The sequence below is a fragment of the Ylistrum balloti genome, unplaced genomic scaffold (assembly GCF_031769215.1).
Source record: "Ylistrum balloti isolate Yb309-2 unplaced genomic scaffold, AGI_CSIRO_Ybal_v1 Utg370230, whole genome shotgun sequence".
In the NCBI taxonomy this organism is placed as follows: Eukaryota; Metazoa; Mollusca; class Bivalvia; order Pectinida; family Pectinidae; genus Ylistrum; species Ylistrum balloti.
The window spans coordinates 1,724,524-1,748,458 of record NW_026782190.1 but is presented as its reverse complement, the minus strand read 5'-3'; the positions used below and the strand labels follow the sequence as shown (position 1 = coordinate 1,748,458).

The following is a 23,935-nucleotide window of genomic DNA, read 5'->3' as shown; positions in this document are numbered from 1 at the left end:
AGCGAAATAGGTCGATAACTCTCCGGATCTGATCTAGGCTTGTGATTCCCTTTATATATAGGTATAATGATACCTTTTTTCCAGACGTCAGGAATTACCGCACTTCTCGTTATGAGATGAAAGAATTCCACGAGGTAAGTGATGAGGGATCTTCCTCCATATTTGAAATGTTCATTGGTCAGTCTATCAATTCCTGGCGCTTTACGTAAATTGTTTTTATGTATGGCCTCTACCACTCTACTATCGAGCATCAAGCAGGTTCAGCTTCAATAGTATCAGATAGTTTTCAAAACTACACTGTCTGTGTTGATCTTTATTTTCTTGCAAATCAGCAGCCAACTGACTTGTATGAAATCAACAGTCAGACCTGCCACCCCCTCCAGTATTATACACAGCTGTCAATGTAATATTAGTAATTACGTGTGGTTAGTTCCATTTGTAGCATGTAGGGAAGACATAAAAACACTTCATCTCGGGATCAACAATCAATGGTATTGCATCACACAGACACGACCAGACCTGCTGTAGCAAGACATTACAATACGTGGCATGACATGCAGGCGGTTAAAACTAACCACTAAACCTACTTGCAATACTACTAATAGCGTAAATTAAATAACTTGTTTCGCAATTATTGTAAAATAAAGTTTAAAGTTTAACTCCCAACTACGCATTTGTACGCATTGTGACGACGATGTTGGGAAAACAGACTTATCTCCCTTAGTTGTGGAGGTATTGATCTCTGATTGTATCTCATAAGTTTGGAGAAAATGCTGAACAACTTTTGTTCTTTTTTTTTATTTTTCATCTGACATACGTAGGTTAAGAAACAAGTTATCATATCTAGAACACATAGCATCTGATTTTGTTATAGTTTGTATTACAGAGACTCATCTTGACTTACATATATAGCTGACGATGACGTACTCTTAGTGAATTTGATTATGTACCGAAAGGACCGTGGAAACACGAATGTGTACACTTACAGTCTTTGGCGCACGTGTAGTAGAAATGACTTGGAATTTCCGTCCGGTGAAGTTGTATAGGATGAGGTCCAGTTTCCAAGTAAAAAATCCTTGTATGCAGTCTATAGACCACCAAATGTTCATCACACTTTGTGGAACTTCTTTTCCGTTTCTCAATTTTAACTGTTTTGACTGAAACTCCTCATGTAGTTATACTTGGTGATATGAATGTTGACTTTGTAGTATAAGATAAAAACACGCACTCGTTGATGTAATGAAATCCTACAATTTGGTTAACGTGATCAACAGACCGATATGGATTGGACCCACGCGGAACCCGCTTCTTGACCCAATTCTTATTTCTGACACGTGCACTTTTCCAGCGACAGTCGTAATCGATATAGATCGTGATTATTCCTATCATCAAGCAACAACTGTGAACGTGACTGTTGGGATTAACATTGTAAAAAGTTATAAAATGTTTTTTATGTTATAAGGATGCAGATTATGAACAATCGACTTTTAGATACATTTTGGACTGAACTTTTTATGGACAAACATTAACATGACGACATGTGTGACATTTTTACTACAAGGTACTAAGAAATTACTTATGAGTGTATTCCTTCTTAAACAGTTACAATTATACCTAATGACAAACCATGGTTCAACTCGGACTTAAAACGCGAAATTAGAAAAAAAACAGATTATTACACGCACTCCTAATAAGCTAAATAGCTTCAGGAAGCATCGAAATTACGCAAACAATCTTAGAACAGGACAAGAGATTTTTTATGCGGACATAAATGTATTTTTGGACAATTTTTTGCGTACTCAGCAATATAACAAACAGAATCTAACAAGCATATTTTTTAATTTCTCTGTCCCTCTCTTCCTCACTCTTCTGAAGTCATGTATTCTATACTATTACTATTTGTGAATGATATCACTGCAGTGATATCTTTATGAAAGAAATTAATATAATAGTCATAATGGGAAAGCATTTGTATGGGTGTACCATGTACCTGCTCCTTCTCTGTGTAAACGAACAAGTGAAACGGAGATTTCAGAAAGCAACGAGTGTCAAGGAGGAAGTATACAAAGCACGAGAAGTGATAGACATTGACAAGTTGTGAGTTTAGGCATGTGGACAGTGTGTCACATGTTTCGTTTGCATGATCTAACTCAATATAAAGTATTCTAAACATACACCTCCTTCCCCTCTCTCTAAACTTGTTTGTAATTGTTAATCATTGTATCATACTGCCACCTTGTAAATATAATTTATGTGTATTAAGCGCAGAAAGGGCTTTATATAAGTTGTAGAACTTGTTCCCAATACAAACAGGTTTAAATGAAATGTTGTTGTCATCCGGTTTTTCTCACATCAATGTGTTTGCTGATAGCAATAGTCAGCAAGACTACGACAATTACTGTGTTAAATTGCCTATATCACTAGAATCAAGGTTAATAGATCACCATAGCTTCATAAACACATTGTGTTGAAAAGCTGACAGCAATCGGTGACAAGAATACACGAACATCTTCTTCGCCACCCATGTAGACTTCCAATTTCTATTTTTATTTATTTGTTTATTTTCAAATTTTAAGTAGTGAACATCCGGTGCAAGCGGTCTTCCCACTTTTCATCATTATGTAATACTACAGGCAGATTGCTTTAACGAAATTGTAGTTAGTGATATCCGTGATGACTTTGTTTTGGTCTAATACCTGTACTGGAGTAGACCATCTTTGTACTATTGTGATCACAGATTATTGGTCCCATTTCATCCATACTTAGACAAATATAAATACCGATATAAGGAAAGAAATAACTGCTGGGAAATTCTAACAAACAAGTTTTCAGTTTCCTATTTTATATTCTGGTGGTTGACTAAACTATTATTCATTATATGCAAAGATTTTCTTATGTAATGAAATTTGGACAGACCAAAAAAAAAAACAAAAAAAAAGCAAATGCGTATTTAGACAACATCAACTATTCGAAAAACGAACTAGTAACCATGGCAACAACCATGAATTAGTAAATTTCTGGCATATACATATTCTTAGGTTCCTAATCCAATATATCACAATACTACGAATTTCTGATATTTTTTATTCACTTCAATCGTCGAAAACACTTACTAATGTTATGAAAGTGATATTTATTTCAAATGCTTAAAATTCTGGCTGCTACGGTTACGTCATTATAAAGCCGAAAAAGTTTTGTCAAAAGGTTTGGATAGCTTGTATTCCCATGTTTCTAAATATAAGAGGGATGATTACCAAAAATTTGACTGGAAAAAGGTGAAAATTTATGTTGAAGCAAAAGGACAGATTTTCCTTAGTGTCATACATATTGCTGGGAGTTAAGAGTTTAAATATCATTATAGAGTATGTATATTCATATTCAAACCTGCTACCCATTCGACACGAACTAGAGATGATCTTGCTACTTCAGACGGGTTCGATCAGACACACTTGATGATCGGTACATCCTACATGCGGCAACTCGTAAAGTACAGCAGGATTGCCCTCTCCCCACTTACCCGTTTTTATTTTGACTATACTTATCATATGGCTCTTAAGTCTCTACTTTCACTTTCGTTCATATTTAAAACTGGTGCCGATATTGAATTCTATATTGGAAGTAGACAATCTAAATTCTTTGACTGACTCGGTTGACTGATCTGGGGTCCATTGTTTTATTCTTATTTAGCATGGGACCGAGATTTACCGACAAGCCATTACGTTCTAGAAGAGTGATTTTATAATTAAAATCCACAGGGACTTAGCAAGATGTTCCGATCTTTGTTCATATAAATGTATTTATTGTAATGCAAAAAATACGTTCAGTTTTACTATTTCAATAGTACAGTTTTAAACTATACAACGTTTATGGACCGTGTTACGGGAATTCGTGCGAAATCCCCGTCTTTCATACAACAGCTTAAGATGACTTTATGCTCAGTATAAACGACCTTCTGCATCCATCGCCTGAAGGGATTGTCGAGACACCTAGATTTGCACCACCGCTCTCAATCATAGTTTATGTCTTTGTTTTATGTTCTATGTATGTGATGTAACTTATGTAATCAAATATGTCTGGATAAAGGGATAAATTCCCACGAAAAGCTGACAGTTTATATGTTTGTACGGTCGTAATACTTCACAGATCATATATCTTTTCCAGTAATACCAATCTAACGAAAATTTGTTAGGATCCACTACCAATATTGAACCATACCGCCGATATTACTTACTAGATTTTGACAAAAAACATTTCTGGCATTTCCCCGAATTCAAAGGCAATATCTGTTTATGATTGGTGTTTTTTTCACAGGTGTATATTATTTGATTTGATATATAAGACGTTGAAGATGTCAAACGTGATAAGACAATAATATGATGTGTCAGTTGTAATATTTCTTACATCGTGTCAGCTTAATGCCACACATTTTACAATTACGTGACTAACACTCTCAGTATGTGTATTTTATACACATCTGAACTGAGATGATTCGTGTTAGAGTTGCTTCCTTGTTCAGGTGTGAAAGATATTAACAAACGCATTTAGGATTTACTTTTATAAATAATTTTACCATTTTCAGGATACTTTTGTTGCAGTGGCAATTATCATAAACAAGACACAAAATGGCTGGCCAGATGGAGACATCATTACGAGAATAACTCATAGTGAAGAAAGACATTATAACGACGACTACATATGGTGATAGAAGACACACTTTGTTTATGAACAATATTCCTCTCCCATAGACATCTTGGCGTTGAACTATCTGAAAATGGGGGTTGGGCAGATCATGTTGATAATATAATCAAAAAGGTTAGTGAAAAAATAGGACTTATGAGAAAACTAAAATTTAAAGTGGATAGAAAGTCTTTGCAGACTATGTACTTTTCTTTCATAAGGTCAGTTCTAGAATACGCCAATATCGTCTGGGATAATATAACGACAACCCAGTCAAATGCAATAGAAAGTATTCAACTAGAAGCGGCTAGAATCATAACTGGAGGAACCAAGCTTACAAGTATAAATATACTTTATAAAGAAACTGGTTGGGTTAGTCTTTCCACCAGACGCAAACATAGTAATATAATTCACGGTTTATCGCCGTCATTCCTTCATGACCTCCTTCCACCTCGTCAATCCGACCTGCATAACCATAACACTAGAGACGCAGCGAACTTCCGTCCAGTTGCATGAAGAACAAAGCTATACAAAGACTCTTTTCTTCCTTCGGCTGTAAATCTTTGGAATTCCCTATCTGTGCATGTTATTATAACGATCACTACATGTGGTGATAGAAGACATTATAGCGACGATTACATTATAGCGACGATTACATGTGGTGATAGGAGACAGTATAACGATCACTACTTGTGGTGATAGAAGACATTATAACGATCACTACTTGTGGTGATAGAAGACATTATAACGATCACTACATGTGGTGATAGAAGACATTATAACGATCACTACATGTGGTGATAGGAGACATTATAACGATCACTACATGTGGTGATAGAACGATCACTACATGTGGTGATAGGAGACATTATAACGATCACTACATGTGGTGATAGGAGACATTATAACGATCACTACATGTGGTGATAGGAGACATTATAACGATCACTACTTGTGGTGATAGGAGACATTATAACGATCACTACATGTGGTGATAGGAGACATTATAACGATCACTACATGTGGTGATAGGAGACATTATACATCACTACATGTGGTGATAGAACGATCACGATCACTACATAGGAGACGATCACTACTTGTTATAACGATCACTATCACATGTGGTGATAGAAGACATTATAACGATCACTACATGTGGTGATAAATGACGTTATAACGATCACTACATGTGGTGATAGGAGACATTATAACGATCACTACACATGTGGTGATAGGAGACATTATAACGATCACTACATGTGGTGATAGGAGACATTATAACGATCACTACTTGTGGTGATAGGAGACATTATAACGATCACTACATGTGGTGATAGGAGACATTATAACGATCACTACATGTGGTGATAGGAGACATTATAACGATCACTACTTGTGGTGATAGAAGACATTATAACGATCACTACATGTGGTGATAGGAGACATTATAACGATCACTACATGTGGTGATAGGAGACATTATAACGATCACTACATGTGGTGATAGGAGACATTATAACGATCACTACATGTGGTGATAGAAGACATTATAACGATCACTACATGTGGTGATAGAAGACATTACATGTGGTGATAGGAGACATTATAACGATCACTACATGTGGTGATAAAAGAAATTATAACGATCACTACATGTGGTGATAGAAGACATTATAACGATCACTACATGTGGTGATAAAAGAAGTTATAACGATCACTACATGTGGTGATAGAAGACATTATAACGATCACTACATGTGGTGATAGAAGACATTATAACGATCACTACATGTGGTGATAGGAGACATTATAACGATCACTACATGTGGTGATAGGAGACATTATAACGATCACTACATGTGGTGATAGGAGACATTATAACGATCACTACATGTGGTGATAGGAGACATTATAACGATCACTACATGTGGTGATAGAAGACATTATAACGATCACTACATGTGGTGATAGGAGACATTATAACGATCACTACATGTGGTGATAGGAGACATTATAACGATCACTACTTGTGGTGATAGAAGACATTATAACGATCACTACATGTGGTGATAGGAGACATTATAACGATCACTACATGTGGTGATAGGAGACATTATAACGATCACTACTTGTGGTGATAGGAGACATTATAACGATCACTATAACGATCACTACATGTGGTGATAGGAGACATTATAACGATCACTACATGTGGTGATAGGAGACATTATAACGATCACTACATGTGGTGATAGGAGACATTATAACGATCACTACATGTGGTGATAGGAGACAGTATAACGATCACTACATGTGGTGATAGGAGACATTATAACGATCACTACATGTTGGATCACTACATGTGGTGATAAAAGAAGTTATAACGATCACTACATGTGGTGATAGGAGACATTAAAACGATCACTACATGTGGTGATAGAAGACATTATAACGATCACTACATGTGGTGATAGGAGACATTATAACGATCACTACTTGTGGTGATAGGAGACATTATAACGATCACTACATGTGGTGATAGGAGACATTATAACGATCATTACATGTGGTGATACGACGATCACTACATGTGGTGATAGGAGACATTATAACGATCATTACATGTGGTGATAGAAGACATTAAAACGATCACTACATGTGGTGATAGGAGACAGTATAACGATCACTACTTGTGGTGATAAAAGACGTTATAACGATCACTACATGTGGTGATAGGAGACATTATAACGATCACTACATGTGGTGATAGGAGACATTAAAACGATGGTGATAGGAGACATTATAACGATCACTACATGTGGTGATAGAAGACATTATAACGATCACTACATGTGGTGATAGGAGACATTATAACGATCACTACATGTGGTGATAGAAGACATTATAACGATCACTACATGTGGTGATAGGATGAAGTTATAACGATCACTACATGTGGTGACGATCATTACATGTGGTGATAGGAGACATTATAACGATCACTACATGTGGTGATAGAAGACATTATAACGATCACTACATGTGGTGATAGGAGACATTATAACGATCACTACATGTGGTGATAGGAGACATTATAACGATCACTACATGTGGTGATAGGAGACATTATAACGATCACTACATGTGGTGATAGGAGACATTATAACGATCACTACATGTGGTGATAGGAGACATTATAACGATCACTACATGTGGTGATAGGAGACATTATAACGATCACTACATGTGGTGATAGGAGACATTATAACGATCACTACATGTGGTGATAGGAGACATTATAACGACGATTACTTGTGGTGATAGAAGACATTATAACGATCACTACTTGTGGTGATAGGAGACATTATAACGATCACTACATGTGGTGATAGGAGACATTATAACGATCACTACATGTGGTGATAGGAAAGACATTATAACGATCACTACATGTGGTGATAGAAGACATTATAACGATCACTACATGTGGTGATAGGAGACATTATAACGATCACTACATGTGGTGATAGAAGACATTATAACGATCACTACATGTGGTGATAAAAGACGTTATAACGATCACTACATGTGGTGATAAAAGACGTTATAACGATCACTACATGTGGTGATAGGAGACATTAAAACGATCACTACATGTGGTGATAGGAGACATTATAACGATCACTACATGTGGTGATAGGAGACATTATAACGATCACTACATGTGGTGATAGGAACATTATAACGACATTATAACATTAAAACGATCACTACATGTGGTGATAGGAGACATTATAACGATCACTACATGTGGTGATAGGAGACATTATAACGATCACTACATGTGGTGATAGGAGACATTATAACGATCACTACATGTGGTGATAGGAGACATTATAACGATCATTACATGTGGTGATAGGAGACATTATAACGATCACTACATGTGGTGATAGGAGACATTATAACGATCACTACATGTGGTGATAGGAGACATTATAACGATCACTACATGTGGTGATAGGAGACATTATAACGATCACTACATGTGGTGATAGGAGACATTATAACGATCACTACATGTGGTGATAGGAGACATTATAACGATCACTACATGTGGTGATAGGAGACATTATAACGATCACTACATGTGGTGATAGGAGACATTATAACGATCACTACATGTGGTGATAGGAGACATTATAACGATCACTACATGTGGTGATAGGAGACATTATAACGATCACTACATGTGGTGAGACATTATCAACGATCACGATACATGTGGTGATAGAATTATAACGATCACTATGTGGTGATAAAGACATTATAACGATCACTACATGTGGTGACAACGATCACTACATGTGGTGATAGGAGACATTATAACGATCACTACATGTGTGTGTGATAGTGGTTACACTTATAACGATCACTACATGTTATAACGACATTATAACGATCACTACATGTGGTGATAGGAGACATTATAACGATCACTACATGTGGTGATAGGTTATAACGATCACTACATGTGGTGATAGGAGACATTATAACGATCACTACATGTGGTGATAGAAGACATTATAACGATCACTACATGTGGTGATAGGAGACATTATAACGATCACTACATGTGGTGATAGGAGACATTATAACGATCACTACATGTGGTGATAGGAGACATTATAACGATCACTACATGTGGTGATAAAAGACATTATAACGATCACTACATGTGGTGATAGGAGACATTATAACGATCACTACATGTGGTGATAAAAGACATTATAACGATCACTACATGTGGTGATAGGAGACATTATAACGACGATAGGAGACATTATAACGATCACTACATGTGGTGATAGAAGACATTATAACGATCACTACATGTGGTGATAAAAGACGTTATAACGATCACTACTTGTGGTGATAGAAGACATTATAACGATCACTACATGTGGTGATAGAAGACATTATAACGATCACTACATGTGGTGATAGAAGACATTACGATGTGGTGATAGGAACATTATAACGATCACTACATATAGGAGACATTATAACGATCACTACATGTGGTGATAGGAGACATTATAACGATCACTACATGTGGTGATAGGAGACATTATAACGATCACTACATGTGGTGATAGGAGACATTATAACGATCACTACATGTGGTGATAGGAGACATTATAACGATCACTACATGTGGTGATAGGAGACATTATAACGATCACTACATAACATTATCACTACATGTGGTGATAGGAGACATTATAACGATCACTACATGTGGTGATAGTGGTGATAGAGACATTATAACGATCACTACATGTGGTGATAGGAGACATTATACATTATAACGATCACTAAACGATCACTACATGTGGTGATAGAAGACATTATAACGATCACTACATGTGGTGATAAAAGACGTTATAACGATCACTACATGTGGTGATAGGAGACATTATAACGATCACTACATGTGGTGATAGGAGACATTATAACGATCACTACATGTGGTGATAGGAGACATTATAACGATCACTACATGTGGTGATAGAAGACATTATAACGATCACTACATGTGGTGATAGGAGACATTATAACGATCACTACATGTGGTGATAAAAGACGTTATAACGATCACTACATGTGGTGATAGGAGACATTAAAACGATCACTACATGTGGTGATAGGAGACATTATAACGATCACTACATGTGGTGATAGGAGACATTATAACGATCACTACATGTGGTGAGACATTATAACGATCACTACATGTGGTGATAGGATCACATTATAACGATCAACGACATGTGGTGATAGGAGACATTATAACGATCACTACATGTGGTGATAGGAGACATTATAACGATCATTACATGTGGTGATAGGAGACATTATAACGATCACTACATGTGGTGATAGGAGACATTATAACGATCACTACATGTGGTGATAGGAGACATTATAACGATCACTACATGTGGTGATAGGAGACATTATAACGATCACTACATGTGGTGATAGGAGACATTATAACGATCACTACATGTGGTGATAGAAGACATTATAACGATCACTACATGTGGTGATAGAAGACATTATAACGATCACTACATGTGGTGATAGAAGACATTATAACGATCACTACATGTGGTGATAGAAGACATTATAACGATCACTACATGTGGTGATAGAAGACATTATAACGATCACTACATGTGGTGATAGGAGACATTATAACGATCACTACATGTGGTGATAGGAGACATTATAACGATCACTACATGTGGTGATAGGAGACATTATAACGATCACTACTTGTGGTGATAGGAGACATTATAACGATCACTACTTGTGGTGATAGGAGACATTATAACGATCACTACATGTGGTGATAGGAGACATTATAACGATCACTACATGTGGTGATAGAAGACATTATAACGATCACTACATGTGGTGATAGAAGACATTATAACGATCACTACATGTGGTGATAGAAGACATTATAACGATCACTACATGTGGTGATAGGAGACATTATAACGATCACTACATGTGGTGATAGGAGACATTATAACGATCACTACATGTGGTGATAGAAGACATTAAAACGATCATTACATGTGGTGATAAAAGACATTATAACGATCACTACATGTGGTGATAGGAGACATTATAACGATCACTACATGTGGTGATAGAAGACATTAAAACGATCATTACATGTGGTGATAGAAGACATTAAAACGATCATTACATGTGGTGATAAAAGACATTATAACGATCACTACATGTGGTGATAGGAGACATTATAACGATCATTACATGTGGTGATAGAAGACATTAAAACGATCATTACATGTGGTGATAAAAGACATTATAACGATCACTACATGTGGTGATAGAAGACATTATAACCACGACTATATAATTATTTTTTTTGAAATGACACGACTTTCACTAAGTTGTTTCTTTCCTCGTGCCGCTTCTTTAATAACAAACAATATTTCAGTTTTTAATAGTAGGAAAGGTTATTTATGGTGTTCACATGAATGCATTAGTCCTTAAGAATTTTTCTTAACATCGGTATATTATTGACCCGGTGCTATATAAAACGACCATCCGATAATTTACCTTCATACGAGGGTACATAGTGAATCATGGTTTTTAAAGAAGGTCATTTCTAAATGCGAGAGTATATTTAGGGCTTTATCCACGCAAAACAGTGATAAATGCTTTTATCGTACGTAATTGGTAGACATCAATAGTTCAATAAACAGATCTGAGGTAAGAGTTTTATATTGGATGACAACATGATGTTTCTTAAGGTTGTGTGACCACTTTAAGTAGGGGTACAATGGTTCACTTGGAGATAGAACTTTGATCTTAGCGATTATCGATGAACATGAAAACAGAAAGGCATTATCCAATGAATTACGGTCTGTACATAATCTTGGCATTCTGGGAATGTTTTTTTATTCCACAGTTGGCTATTTCAAGATCATGTTTGCACAATCTATACTTGATGGAAAGCTTTCTTAGATCAAATTCGGGCTAATGAAGGTACATTTCTCTTTTGAAGACCTCTTTGGTATCCTAGTATAGAATTAATTTGTTAAATTATTAATAGAATTAACATCATCCAGACAATTTAGTTTGTAACACGTAAATGTTTATTTCAAACGTGATTTTATATTTTATTTGTTAAAGTTCGTACTGTTGTAAATACACCCACATCATGTATGAAGGTCCGACAAAAGTGTGCGTATTACAATTTTACAAAATTCAAAAGTAACAGTAAATTCGAATGATAAAAAATGCCACGAAAAATAAATAAAAATATACTAAAAGGTTTTAATGATACGATCGATTTTCCCAGCAAACATGAGTGTAATATTCAAGATTGTGGTGTGATCTTTTAACGTATGATCGCAGTTGTCCTTTTGACATTTCACTTTTAAAAGCCTGACTTGCAATGACTTTTAAATCCATTATCCCTAAATATACCTACATTTATTAGTAGATAAAATATTCCTCTCGCGTTCAATAGCGTGATTGATATATATCTTTTAAATATGATGTAGGGATGCGTGACAAGGTCGAGGAGAGGCATACAATTTAATCTATTTATGTTATTACAGGTATGACCCTTGACCTCTGTATTTGTATCCAATATTGACAGCACACCGCCAAGCGTTATGATAAACGTGATCATTTCGATTTCCCTACAGATAATTTTCCATTTCTTAATAGCAATTTCCCTACATCCAAAATCTTTATGGTTCTGTCCCTATTATCGTGATTTTCGTGCAAGAAGTCTTCAACTGACGGACAAACTTGTAACACAGGGTTTCAAATGTTGCTGGTTGATGGAAAATATGGAATAGTTTTACGGCCGCCGTAGTGATTTCATTGTTAAATATTTTATTTCTTTGTGTGATACTAAGCTGAATGTGTTTGATGCCCGTTAGTTTGTCTGTTGGTTCCGTTGTGTGATACTAAGCTGAATGTGTTTGATGCTCGTTAGTTTGTCTGTTGGTTCCGATGTTGTATACCTTGTCCTTATTTGAGAACGTGACATTTCGTACTTGGATGAACAATATTAACATGATGTGTGTCGTTTGCGAAGCAGAAGACGCTCACTACTCCCGAACACCAGGTCGTAACCACCTTGTACTTTTCCAGGAGTCTCTGTGTAAATCTTTCTTTTGTTTATATCTTGCCATATTTTTTTTTTAATTTCACCTTGGCTTAAGATTGTGTCAATATCATAGGAGGTTCTGGGTTTTTTCATTCTTTAAAAAATACAAATTTTAAGTACATAAATTGTAATATAATATTTTAAGATAATTAAGGAAACACCTATAGAGTCTGGAGTGAGACCTTAGCAGAATTTTAAAGTTTGTTTTTCCAAAATAACGACCATATTGGGTGTCGGACCGACCCGTAAAATAACAACAATTCATCAAGAGCATTTTAGGCAAGTTTCAGTACGATTCCTCAGGCGACATTTAAAATGAGTAGATTACAAACGTCGACCTGTGTACACTCAGCAGAATTAACTTCTACCAAAAAGGACTCAGTCGCGGCTTTACGTAGGAAGACTAAAAGTAGTTCGCCGAAAAAAGAATGCATAGCCGAACACAATCTTGTTTAAAGACGAATGGATGGACGGACGAACAATTTAACATATCCCAATAACTACGGAGTTGGATGGTTAGCCTAATCATTGACCAGGAAAACACTCCTGTACCTAGACCTGTTTCTATAAGTTCAAAATATATTTTTGGTCCTAGAACATGGATGTTATTAAAAGGGTAATACAGACTTGAATTGTAGTTATAAGATATACATTTATCTATTCTTATCTGCTTTTTTTGGCACTGGACATCAAATATGGTTATGTTTCAATTGAGTGAACAAGCCCCTCCCTTGATCGAAATCCTATCACGACTTGTTGATATTTAATAGGAACGCTAGTCAATCGTGTTTATTCCTCTCCTCAACACGAGACACACAAGGACATAATGGGGACTCCAGTTGTCCTTCTGTTGGTTCTGATTGGGTGTTTTCAGGTATGTAGATGGGCAATGAATTTTCTTGGTCGATCATGCAATATGATATTTTTTACCATGTCTGGATGTTGTTAACATAAATAAATCGCGAATACTTTATTGCTGTATAATTCTCCATCAAAGGCAAGTAACAGATCAGGTGTACATGGTGTCTTCACCCATTTCTCGTATATCTAAAACGTTTTCTACTTTTTCTAGGCGATAAGCGGGAAGCCAACTTTGGACGATGAATTCTTAGAGAAGTTGGAACGTAAGTCTACATGTCAATTTTCCTGGTTAATATCAATTAATAACAATTAAAAATTAAGTAACATCATAACAGCACTGGAATGTTAAATGTTGTGCGTTGTAATGGTGTCATTAGTTAGTTACCTGTTGTGTTGTAATGGTGTCAGTAGTTGGTTAACTGTGTTGTTGTAATGGTGTCAGTAGTTGGTTAACTGTGTTGTTGTAATGGTGTCAGTAGTTAGTTGACTATTGTAATGTAATGGTGTCAGTAGTTAGTTAACTGTGTTGTTGTAATGGTGTCAGTAGTTGGTTAACTGTGTTGTTGTAATGGTGTCAGTAGTTGGTTAACTGTGTTGTTGTAATGGTGTCAGTAGTTGGTTAACTGTGTTGTTGTAATGGTGTCAGTAGTTGGTTAACTGTGGTGCTGTAATGGTGTCAGTAGTTAGTGGACTATTGTAATGTAATGGTGTCAGTAGTTAGTTAACTGTGTTGTTGTAATGGTGTCAGTAGTTAGTTACCTGTGTTGTTGTAATGGTGTCAGTAGTTAGTTACCTGTGTTGTTGTAATGGTGTCAGTAGTTAGTTAACTGTGTTGTTGTAATGGTGTCAGTAGTTGGTTAACTGTGTTGTTGTAATGGTGTCAGTAGTTGGTTAACTGTGTTGTTGTAATGGTGTCAGTAGTTGGTTAACTGTGTTGTTGTAATGGTGTCAGTAGTTGGTTAACTGTGTTGTTGTAATGGTGTCAGTAGTTGGTTAACTGTGGTGCTGTAATGGTGTCAGTAGTTAGTTAACTGTGTTGTTGTAATGGTGTCAGTAGTTAGTTACCTGTGTTGTTGTAATGGTGTCAGTAGTTAGTTACCTGTGTTGTTGTAATGGTGTCAGTAGTTAGTTACCTGTTGTGTTGTAATGGTGTCAGTAGTTAGTTACCTGTGTTGTTGTAATGGTGTCAGTAGTTAGTTACCTGTGTTGTTGTAATGGTGTCAGTAGTTAGTTACCTGTTGTGTTGTAATGGTGTCAGTAGTTAGTTACCTGTTGTGTTGTAATGGTGTCAGTAGTTAGTTACCTGTTGTGTTGTAATGGTGTCAGTAGTTAGTTACCTGTTGTGTTGTAATGGTGTCAGTAGTTAGTTACCTGTTGTGTTGTAATGGTGTCAGTAGTTAGTTACCTGTTGTGTTGTAATGGTGTCAGTAGTTAGTTAACTGTTGTGCTGTAATTGTATCAGAAGCTAGTTAACTATATTGTTTGTTGTGCTTTCACCATTTAGTGCTACGTAAACCATCATGACGTTGTGGTATTTTTGTCGTCTTCGGAAATATAGAGGGTCATCCTGCGTCGTTCAATATCCATTCAAATGTGTAGGTTTTAATCTGTAGCGAAATGTGTGCTGCTGTCTTCCGATAACCCACTACTTTGGTATGATATACATTCGAAACTAGTGCCATTGATGCGCATTTGATGCGGGTTGAATAGTAATCCTTTCGCATCATATTTATACGTTTAGACATTTCATTTATAGGCGAATTGGAACAAGATATAAAAAGTCTTCACGAAAAAAGAAAGCATCATGATTCATCTTCAAAAGAAGAAGATGAGTTATCACCATCAGGCTTTCCCTACATTAAAGGACCTGAAGATATCCATGCCAAGATCGCTATTGTGGGGGCGGGGCCGGCTGGTGTACACATGGCTTTGAAACTCAAGGTACGGCTTTTTCGTCTGACATTAGGTGAATATATCATTAATTTTACTCCGGATCTTCTTGATAAACATTGAATGATTAAAGTATACCTGATGTTAAAAATCTGTTACTATTTTTATAGACCAGCGATGATGAAGATGTGTTATTGTAACCGGTGTTCATATCGCGTCTGTGTGGATGTGTTTAAAAATATCAACAGAAGGTATTACTAGGACCAACATCAATTATCCAACTCTATTAAAGTCGGCAAAAAGTGCAGACAAACCTCCGTGTTTATCAATATACATGTAAATTTTCCAGTGTGAAAATAACCTAATTCACTTATATATATACGCCAGTATAAGGTCCATTTGTGTAAAGATTGAATCAATCCCTATCTACCTTATTCAGGTTCGCTGGGGCATAGCAATGTAAAGTAATATACATGTATTTTAATATAAAACCTAAGGTTCTGAAAAGCAAAACTATATTTCTAAAGTTGCACATTCTTTGAACTAATGGAATGGAGGGGGATGTCTCCAGTTAACACTATATCAAAGAAAACGTACTTTAAGGACATGCTTATAATTAAAATATAATCCCCTGTAGTATTTATCTTACACAAATTCACATAAATTGAAAGCTAACAGGGCGTTGAATGTTCACAAATGTAATGTTCATGTAAGATATGGGATACAAAGAGTCTAAATGTTTGAAGTTCGGGTGGCTATTAGGACAATTAAAGGTGATCAAAAGAAATGTTAAAATCTAGATGGGGAAAGGCTTTAGCCCCGTAATTCAATGCCAAATATATGTTTATATTCGGAACCGTGCTGTATTCGATTAAACAAAACGTGACATGCAGCTCTCGTCAAATCTCGTGGACTGAACAATCACCAGCAATGTCTAACACCTAATATTTCGGAGCTAAGAACTTGTGTATTTTCTGAACCGTGTCGGTAAAACGAATTAAAACATGGTCTGCAAGTTACAACAAACCACGGATGACTAAACATTGTACAAAAGGGACACACGTGAATAGCACCTATTAATACAAATTTAATGTTACATACGGTAGAACTACTATTTTCATCTAACCTGGGTTATTTTTTATAAGCTAATAATGTAAGCAAAGCAACTAGTGTATAGTAAGCATTTTGATTAAAGTCGTTTTACTTATCAGATTTGTGGGTTCAAATCTCAAGTGCCCGTTTCTGAGATGGGCTTTTGGAGACAACATATGGGATTCAGTTTTATAAGACATCCATCTTCCGTTGAACGATCAACGCTATGTTCCGGTACCGTGTGTTTCCAGTTTCAATTCTGACAGAAAGACTTTAGATACAATGAAAGAATTAAGTTCGTATCTTATTCTTTAAGTTACGTACATTTTGATACCTAAAAGAAAACCAAAGCTCAAAGGAATGAGATATCCCCGCGTTTCGTCAGTATAGTGGGAATTAATTGTCTTTAACAACACCGCATGAGTTTCGTATTTGCGCGGGAAAACGTCTTCGTACCGTATGTACAGACCAGCCACTGCAAATTCTAACACCGAACTTTCTTGTCGCAATCATGGGTCCAGAGAGAGTGACCCAGAGATAGTGAGGTATGGGGTGGATCTAGTAACACTGAACTATGCCACTCTTAATCATATGGTATATGCCACTCTTAATTTTATGGTATATGCCACTCTTAATCTTATGGTATATGCCACTTAATCTTAAGGTATATGCCACTCTTAATTTTATGGTATATGCCACTCTTAATCATATGGTATATGCCACTTAATCTTAAGGTATATGCCACTTAATTTTAAGGTGTATGCAACTTTTAATCATATGGTATATGCCACTCTTAATTTTAAGGTATACGCCACTCTTAATCTATGGTATATGCCACTCTTAATCTTATGGTATATGCCACTCTTAATTTTAAGGTATATGCCACTCTTAATCTATGGTATATGCCACTCTTAATCTTATGGTATATGCCACTCTTAATTTTAAGGTATATGCCACTCTTAATCTATGGTATATGCCACTCTTAATCTATGGTATATGCCACTCTTAATCTTATGGTATATGCCACTTAATTTTAAGGTGTATGCCACTTAATTTTAAGGTGTATGCAACTTTTAATCATATGGTATATGCCACTCTTAATTTTAAGGTATATGCCACTCTTAATCTATGGTATATGCCACTCTTAATCTTATGGTATATGCCACTCTTAATTTTAAGGTATATGCCACTCTTAATCTATGGTATATGCCACTCTTAATCTTATGGTATATGCCACTCTTAATTTTAAGGTATATGCCACTCTTAATCTATGGTATATGCCACTCTTAATCTTATGGTATATGCCACTTAATTTTAATGCCACTTAATTTTAAGGTGTATGCAACTTTTAATCATATGGTATATGCCACTCTTAATTTTAAGGTATATGCCACTCTTAATCTATGGTATATGCCACTCTTAATCTTATGGTATATGCCACTCTTAATTTTAAGGTATATGCCACTCTTAATCTATGGTATATGCCACTCTTAATCTTATGGTATATGCCACTCTTAATCATATTCGGAACTGTGCTGTATTCGATTAAACAAAACGTGACACGCAGCTCTCGTCAAATCTCGTGGACTGAACAAACACCAGCAATGTCTAACACCTAATATTTCGGAGATTCCTTATGGTTTATGCCACTCTTAATCATATTCGGAACCGAATATAAAATTCTTTTATTGAACCTCAGATCATTCATACATGACATATGAGGATGTCCATATAAAAACATGGCATAGTCAGAGTTAGCATGGTATACAATAAATAGTTGTACAATTAAAATGAGATGTTAAACATTTTAATGTTTTGTAGTTTAGGTGTTTATCAAAAACTTCATTTCACCAAATATATATAAGATAAACAAATGTATGTAATTTAAACAGCATTTTTTTTTTTTTATCAAATTTACAAACAGAGTGGCATAGTAAAAATGCTACTTCTTAAACATTTGCCCAAAACTTCAATATGTGAGATATAAATTTACATAATTTTATACATACATCATTATCCTTTGTCGTTATCAATCTTACACACTACAAACCTAACGAGCTACAAGCACACTACAAGTATACATCACAACAATGGATACGATAATTGGTCTTTAAGTATAAGACATGAATGAACATTACATCGAGCAAATATTGTAAGGGATTCCCTGCTACACTGATTCCTACATATGTCTGCCTATGACAAGAGTAAAAAAAAAACCGACATTGCTTGTTATGTTATGCTGCTCCCTCAAACTTAGCTCATTAACATATTCGTGCAAACCATATATATTGTAACAAATGTTTATATTGGTGACGTCACGTATTTAGTTTGGGATGCAAAACACTTTGTGTTACTTGTTGTCGGTGCTAATGTTGTTCCATATTACTATCATATGACGTAACGAAAAGATATGACCGAAAACGTCACTACGACGTCGGAAGCGATATACATGACCTATATCAGTGAGTAATAGACCTATACTGAATGATGGAAGGACTGAATGGTAGTGTATTTCAACAGTAAATTACTGAAAAGCAACATAAATGTTGATAGTATGTCAAAAAATATGACAAAAATCAGATTAACAAATATTCCTGAAAAATTACATGAAGAATGAAACCAGGTGCTCTAGAAGGGAAAGCGTCTTCTGGTCCATACGACATCCACCATAAAAATCTTAGCCAATCGAAATCAGAAATGGCGCAATCCGAAACTAGACCCTAGAACGCCCTCATAATCTTCATCAGTCTGCATCCCGTGAATTTCTGTGTTTTTTACTCTTGAACGAAAATCGTGAAATTGGGAACAGGCCGTTGAAAAGCTAACGTTCTGTCAAATAAAAAAGTCAATTGATTGGTAGTTTTTTCTCAGTTACACTAAAGACACATTAACTTTACACAGCTTAGAAAATAGAGTCATTTAAAACCATCTATCATCAAAGATGAGACACGACAAAGTTATTGATAAGAAGTTTCACGAAAGTCAGTGTATCTGCACAATTTTATAGTAGGCTTCACAGAAACTTCGACGTCAGAAATAAAACAAACGTTTTGTTAATGCATTATTTTAACAATTCTTTTTTCAGCGGAATAATTTCACTGATGTTACAGTGTTTGAGAAGGAAGAAGAAGTAGGCGGAAAATCGAAAACCCTTTTGTACCGCGATGTCGTTCATGAAATGGGGACCTGCTATACCCAGCCAGACTACACGGAACTGTATGACCTCCTTGAAACTTACAATGCCGGAAATCTTCGCCCGTTACCTAGTCCTACAATATGGCTAGGTCAAGGTAATTATCATAGGTTTTTTATTTAACAAGATGAAAACGGGCCTGTATCATTTACTCGATATTAAATGTTTTGAACAAATTTAGTTAAGTACAGCATCATTTTTAACGTGGGTCTGTGCTTACACATTTGAATAAAAATTACTATCCTGTATTTTTTTTCCTGAAAGATTTCTTTTCATATAGTTTACTTGTCTTTCAACTTTGCACCAAATATTCTTTTTGTTAATAAAAGGAAGTCATCACAGGGTTTTAACATATTAAGCCTTAGATATGGTTCTTTCATTTCTCAAGATTTCATCTTGGGTACAGATAGGACCAATCAACGTTTTTTGTTGTAAATCCGATAAGTTGTTCGAATAGTAAACAAATTTAACCCGTTATAGCCATGAGCTAAAACACACGTACAGCCAGTCGGGGGAATCACTTGGCAGAATATCTTTGGTTCTCATGACCAGCTTACTATATTGCTTCACGAAGAAAACTAGCTACTGTGTATGAATCCATTGCCTTGCACGGGGCTTTAATCTCAGAAACACTGGTAAGTCTTGTGGTTCACGCAAACTGTTCATTCCCTGCTATGTGACAAAATCCGTCACTAGTTCATCATCGATCGATGTATGTAACAATGTTGAACCGTTCCACTTCAAGAGCAGTGATCCACCACTTAAAATTTTACGCGCCTATCCTGATCAAACGAAAATATTATCCCGATATGTCTAAGTACAAAAAAAGTTTATATGCTCATTATCTGAAACTATAGGAAGCTTGGGAACCTCCCTAGTACTGCATGGATTTCTCCTTGTTGGTATAGAACCCAAGCATTGTGAGAGTATCAAGTTATCAGTCAGGGTATGGTAAGATCTCCGAGTCTAGTAAATGAGACCAATTTTCAGTGTTCTGAAATGTTCAATCATAGGATGTAATACCTTACAGAAGATATAGGAGCTCAACGGGTAGAACGTTCCATACATAACATAGTTTTTTCCCCAGCAAAACCAAACATTCTTTCTGTTATCTTCGTAAATAGCAATATAAAAAATCCGTTTTTCAAATTGTTGTTACAAGTTTGTCCCCTTTTGTACAGTAATATTTTCATACCAAAACTTTGGTGAAACACTACACGAGATTATTACTCGAAGATCTGTGATAAGTCTGAACATTTTTATAGACATTATGAAACAAAACCAATTCGCCAAAACCACTCGTGCCATCTGACTGGCAAATTGTACTTTTTTCAAAATTTATATCCTGGTATGTTTACCACCAAAAGATGCAACGATTTTGTAAAGTTTTTTGAACACTGAGCAAATCGAAACCCCGAACTCTTGTTTGACGCGTACAGCGTCAAGTAAAGAACCCCTGCATGCCACCTAGTTGTATTATTAGACACCTTCCCCTTGACTACGCACTCATAATCACGTCCAATTGCCACAGAAAAACAATTACAGTTGTTCACTAGTAGGTATTCTCTTACTTTGAGTCATTAAATAACATATCAGTATTGTATAAATTTAAAGGAATATCGCGTAAATCAATGCCAGATAAAAGAATGCACTTAGTGATATATCGTAATTTGTTTCCAAATGTCTAAAAGCGAATGTTTCTTTCGTTGAATAAACCGCTGCTTTTATATTGTTCTCGTAATACTGACATGGTAATACTTTCTTTGTCATTACAGGCACACTGGAGTCATTTCAGTTTACACTGAGTTCTTTAATCCAAAACCCGCCGCAACAGATACCACAGATATTCAATCGCGCGGTTGAAAACTATAACGAAGTACATCACACGCTGTTCGGAGATTACGTGGGGGAATTGATGCCACGTCCATCCGTCGATAACTTAAAAAAACTGAACATGACATTTTTAGAATTTCTGAAAGAGAACGATGCAGATGAACTAGCAAACCTTTTTCTGCAGATACACACAGCTCAAGGCTATGGGCACATAGACGAAGTTCCAGCTTTGTATGGTGTGACATGGGTGACTCCGAAATTTCTCAATGGTCTTTTTAAAAGACCTACTACAGGAAATGTCTCACCAATCAATCTATTAAGTAGAGGTTATCAAACGGTATGGAAGGAAATAGTAGACCAGGAAAATATCAATGTCCGATATTCATCTCCAGTAAGAAGGATAAATCGGCGGAAGAAAGAGGATCGCCGCAAGGGTGGCAAGCGTCGTCCGGCGTTCGAGATACAATATGATGACCGGACTGGCTTTAGAAAGGAAGAGTCTTTTGACTTCCTTGTATTGACACCGGAAATGAAACTGCTTTCAGATTTAGATATCATCGACTTCAACGACGAGGAGATGAATCTTTTCAAGAGAATGAACCATTATTACTACGCAACAACGCTAGTAGACACCACATACGGGACAAATAGAGGTTTGACACCGCAAAGCTACTTCGCCGATAATATTCAGGGAAAGGTCGATGGAAAGGTTTGGGTAAAGAGGGATTCCTATAACAGCCTTGAATTCAACGTAGGAACAAACTACACTGACGGATTGGTTCCTGGGGCTCCTGATGGAAGGTTCGAGCAAACATCCGTATATTATCAATTCTCAAAATCATTGCCGGAGAAAGAAGATCTGGAGAAGGAGTTAGTCGACCATATTCGTCAGAGGGAAAATGCAGAAGTTGTTAATATTCTGAATACCAATGTATGGGATTACTTTCCACAGTTTTCTGTTGAGGACATAGCGTCAGGAATAACTTGGGATATCTTTGACATGCAAGGGAAGTACGGTATTTGGTATGCTGGATCCTCTGTATATTTCGAGTCTGCCAAGTCCGTGTTGGAGTACAATAACCTCATATTCCGACAGTACCCCCTGCCATAGACGACGGAATAATACATTGTCAAGTATATCATTTCGTCTTGAAAGCCTACCAGGATCAGAAGAAAGTTTAACGGTATCCAGATAAAGAATTTAAACCATATTAGAGTTAGAATCAATAAGTAATAATACACGTATCAATTACAACTAAGATATACCTTTCCTGTTGTATTTTCTACAAATATTTAATCAATTATCTTCATCTTAAATCATGCTTGAAATAACGAACCATCTGCAGCTTGCAACAGATAAATTTCTTAATTTAGTTAGAATCATTGTTCTACTTCATATGTATTCGAATACGACACAGTAATATATACTGGGCTATTCCTTGTACACAAACACTAACCCCCTAGCAACACGCTGGTTTATTTGCAGAGGTGCTAAATATGTTTATATAAACATATAATGTAGCCTTGTATTTAGCTTTTGTAGTACAATATGCTACACTGGCAGTAATTACGTACTCGGATAAATGTATATAACTTCCGCATTTACGAAGAAAATCCCTAAAAATTGTTAATAGAATTATGTAGGCAAATGTAAATTA

At 35.9% G+C, this 23,935-nt stretch overlaps 1 protein-coding gene across 1 annotated transcript; it reads left to right on the top strand.

Annotated features, from left to right (window-relative positions):
* Positions 1-14,234: 14,234 nt before the first annotated feature.
* On the top strand, positions 14,235-23,388 carry LOC132552011 (uncharacterized). Its single transcript, XM_060216155.1, has 5 exons — positions 14,235-14,282; positions 14,481-14,532; positions 16,026-16,210; positions 20,337-20,541; positions 22,220-23,388. Exons 1-5 carry the CDS (start codon positions 14,235-14,237, stop codon positions 23,386-23,388), a joined length of 1,659 nt encoding a protein of 552 aa, XP_060072138.1.
* The last annotated feature ends 547 nt before the right edge of the window (positions 23,389-23,935 follow it).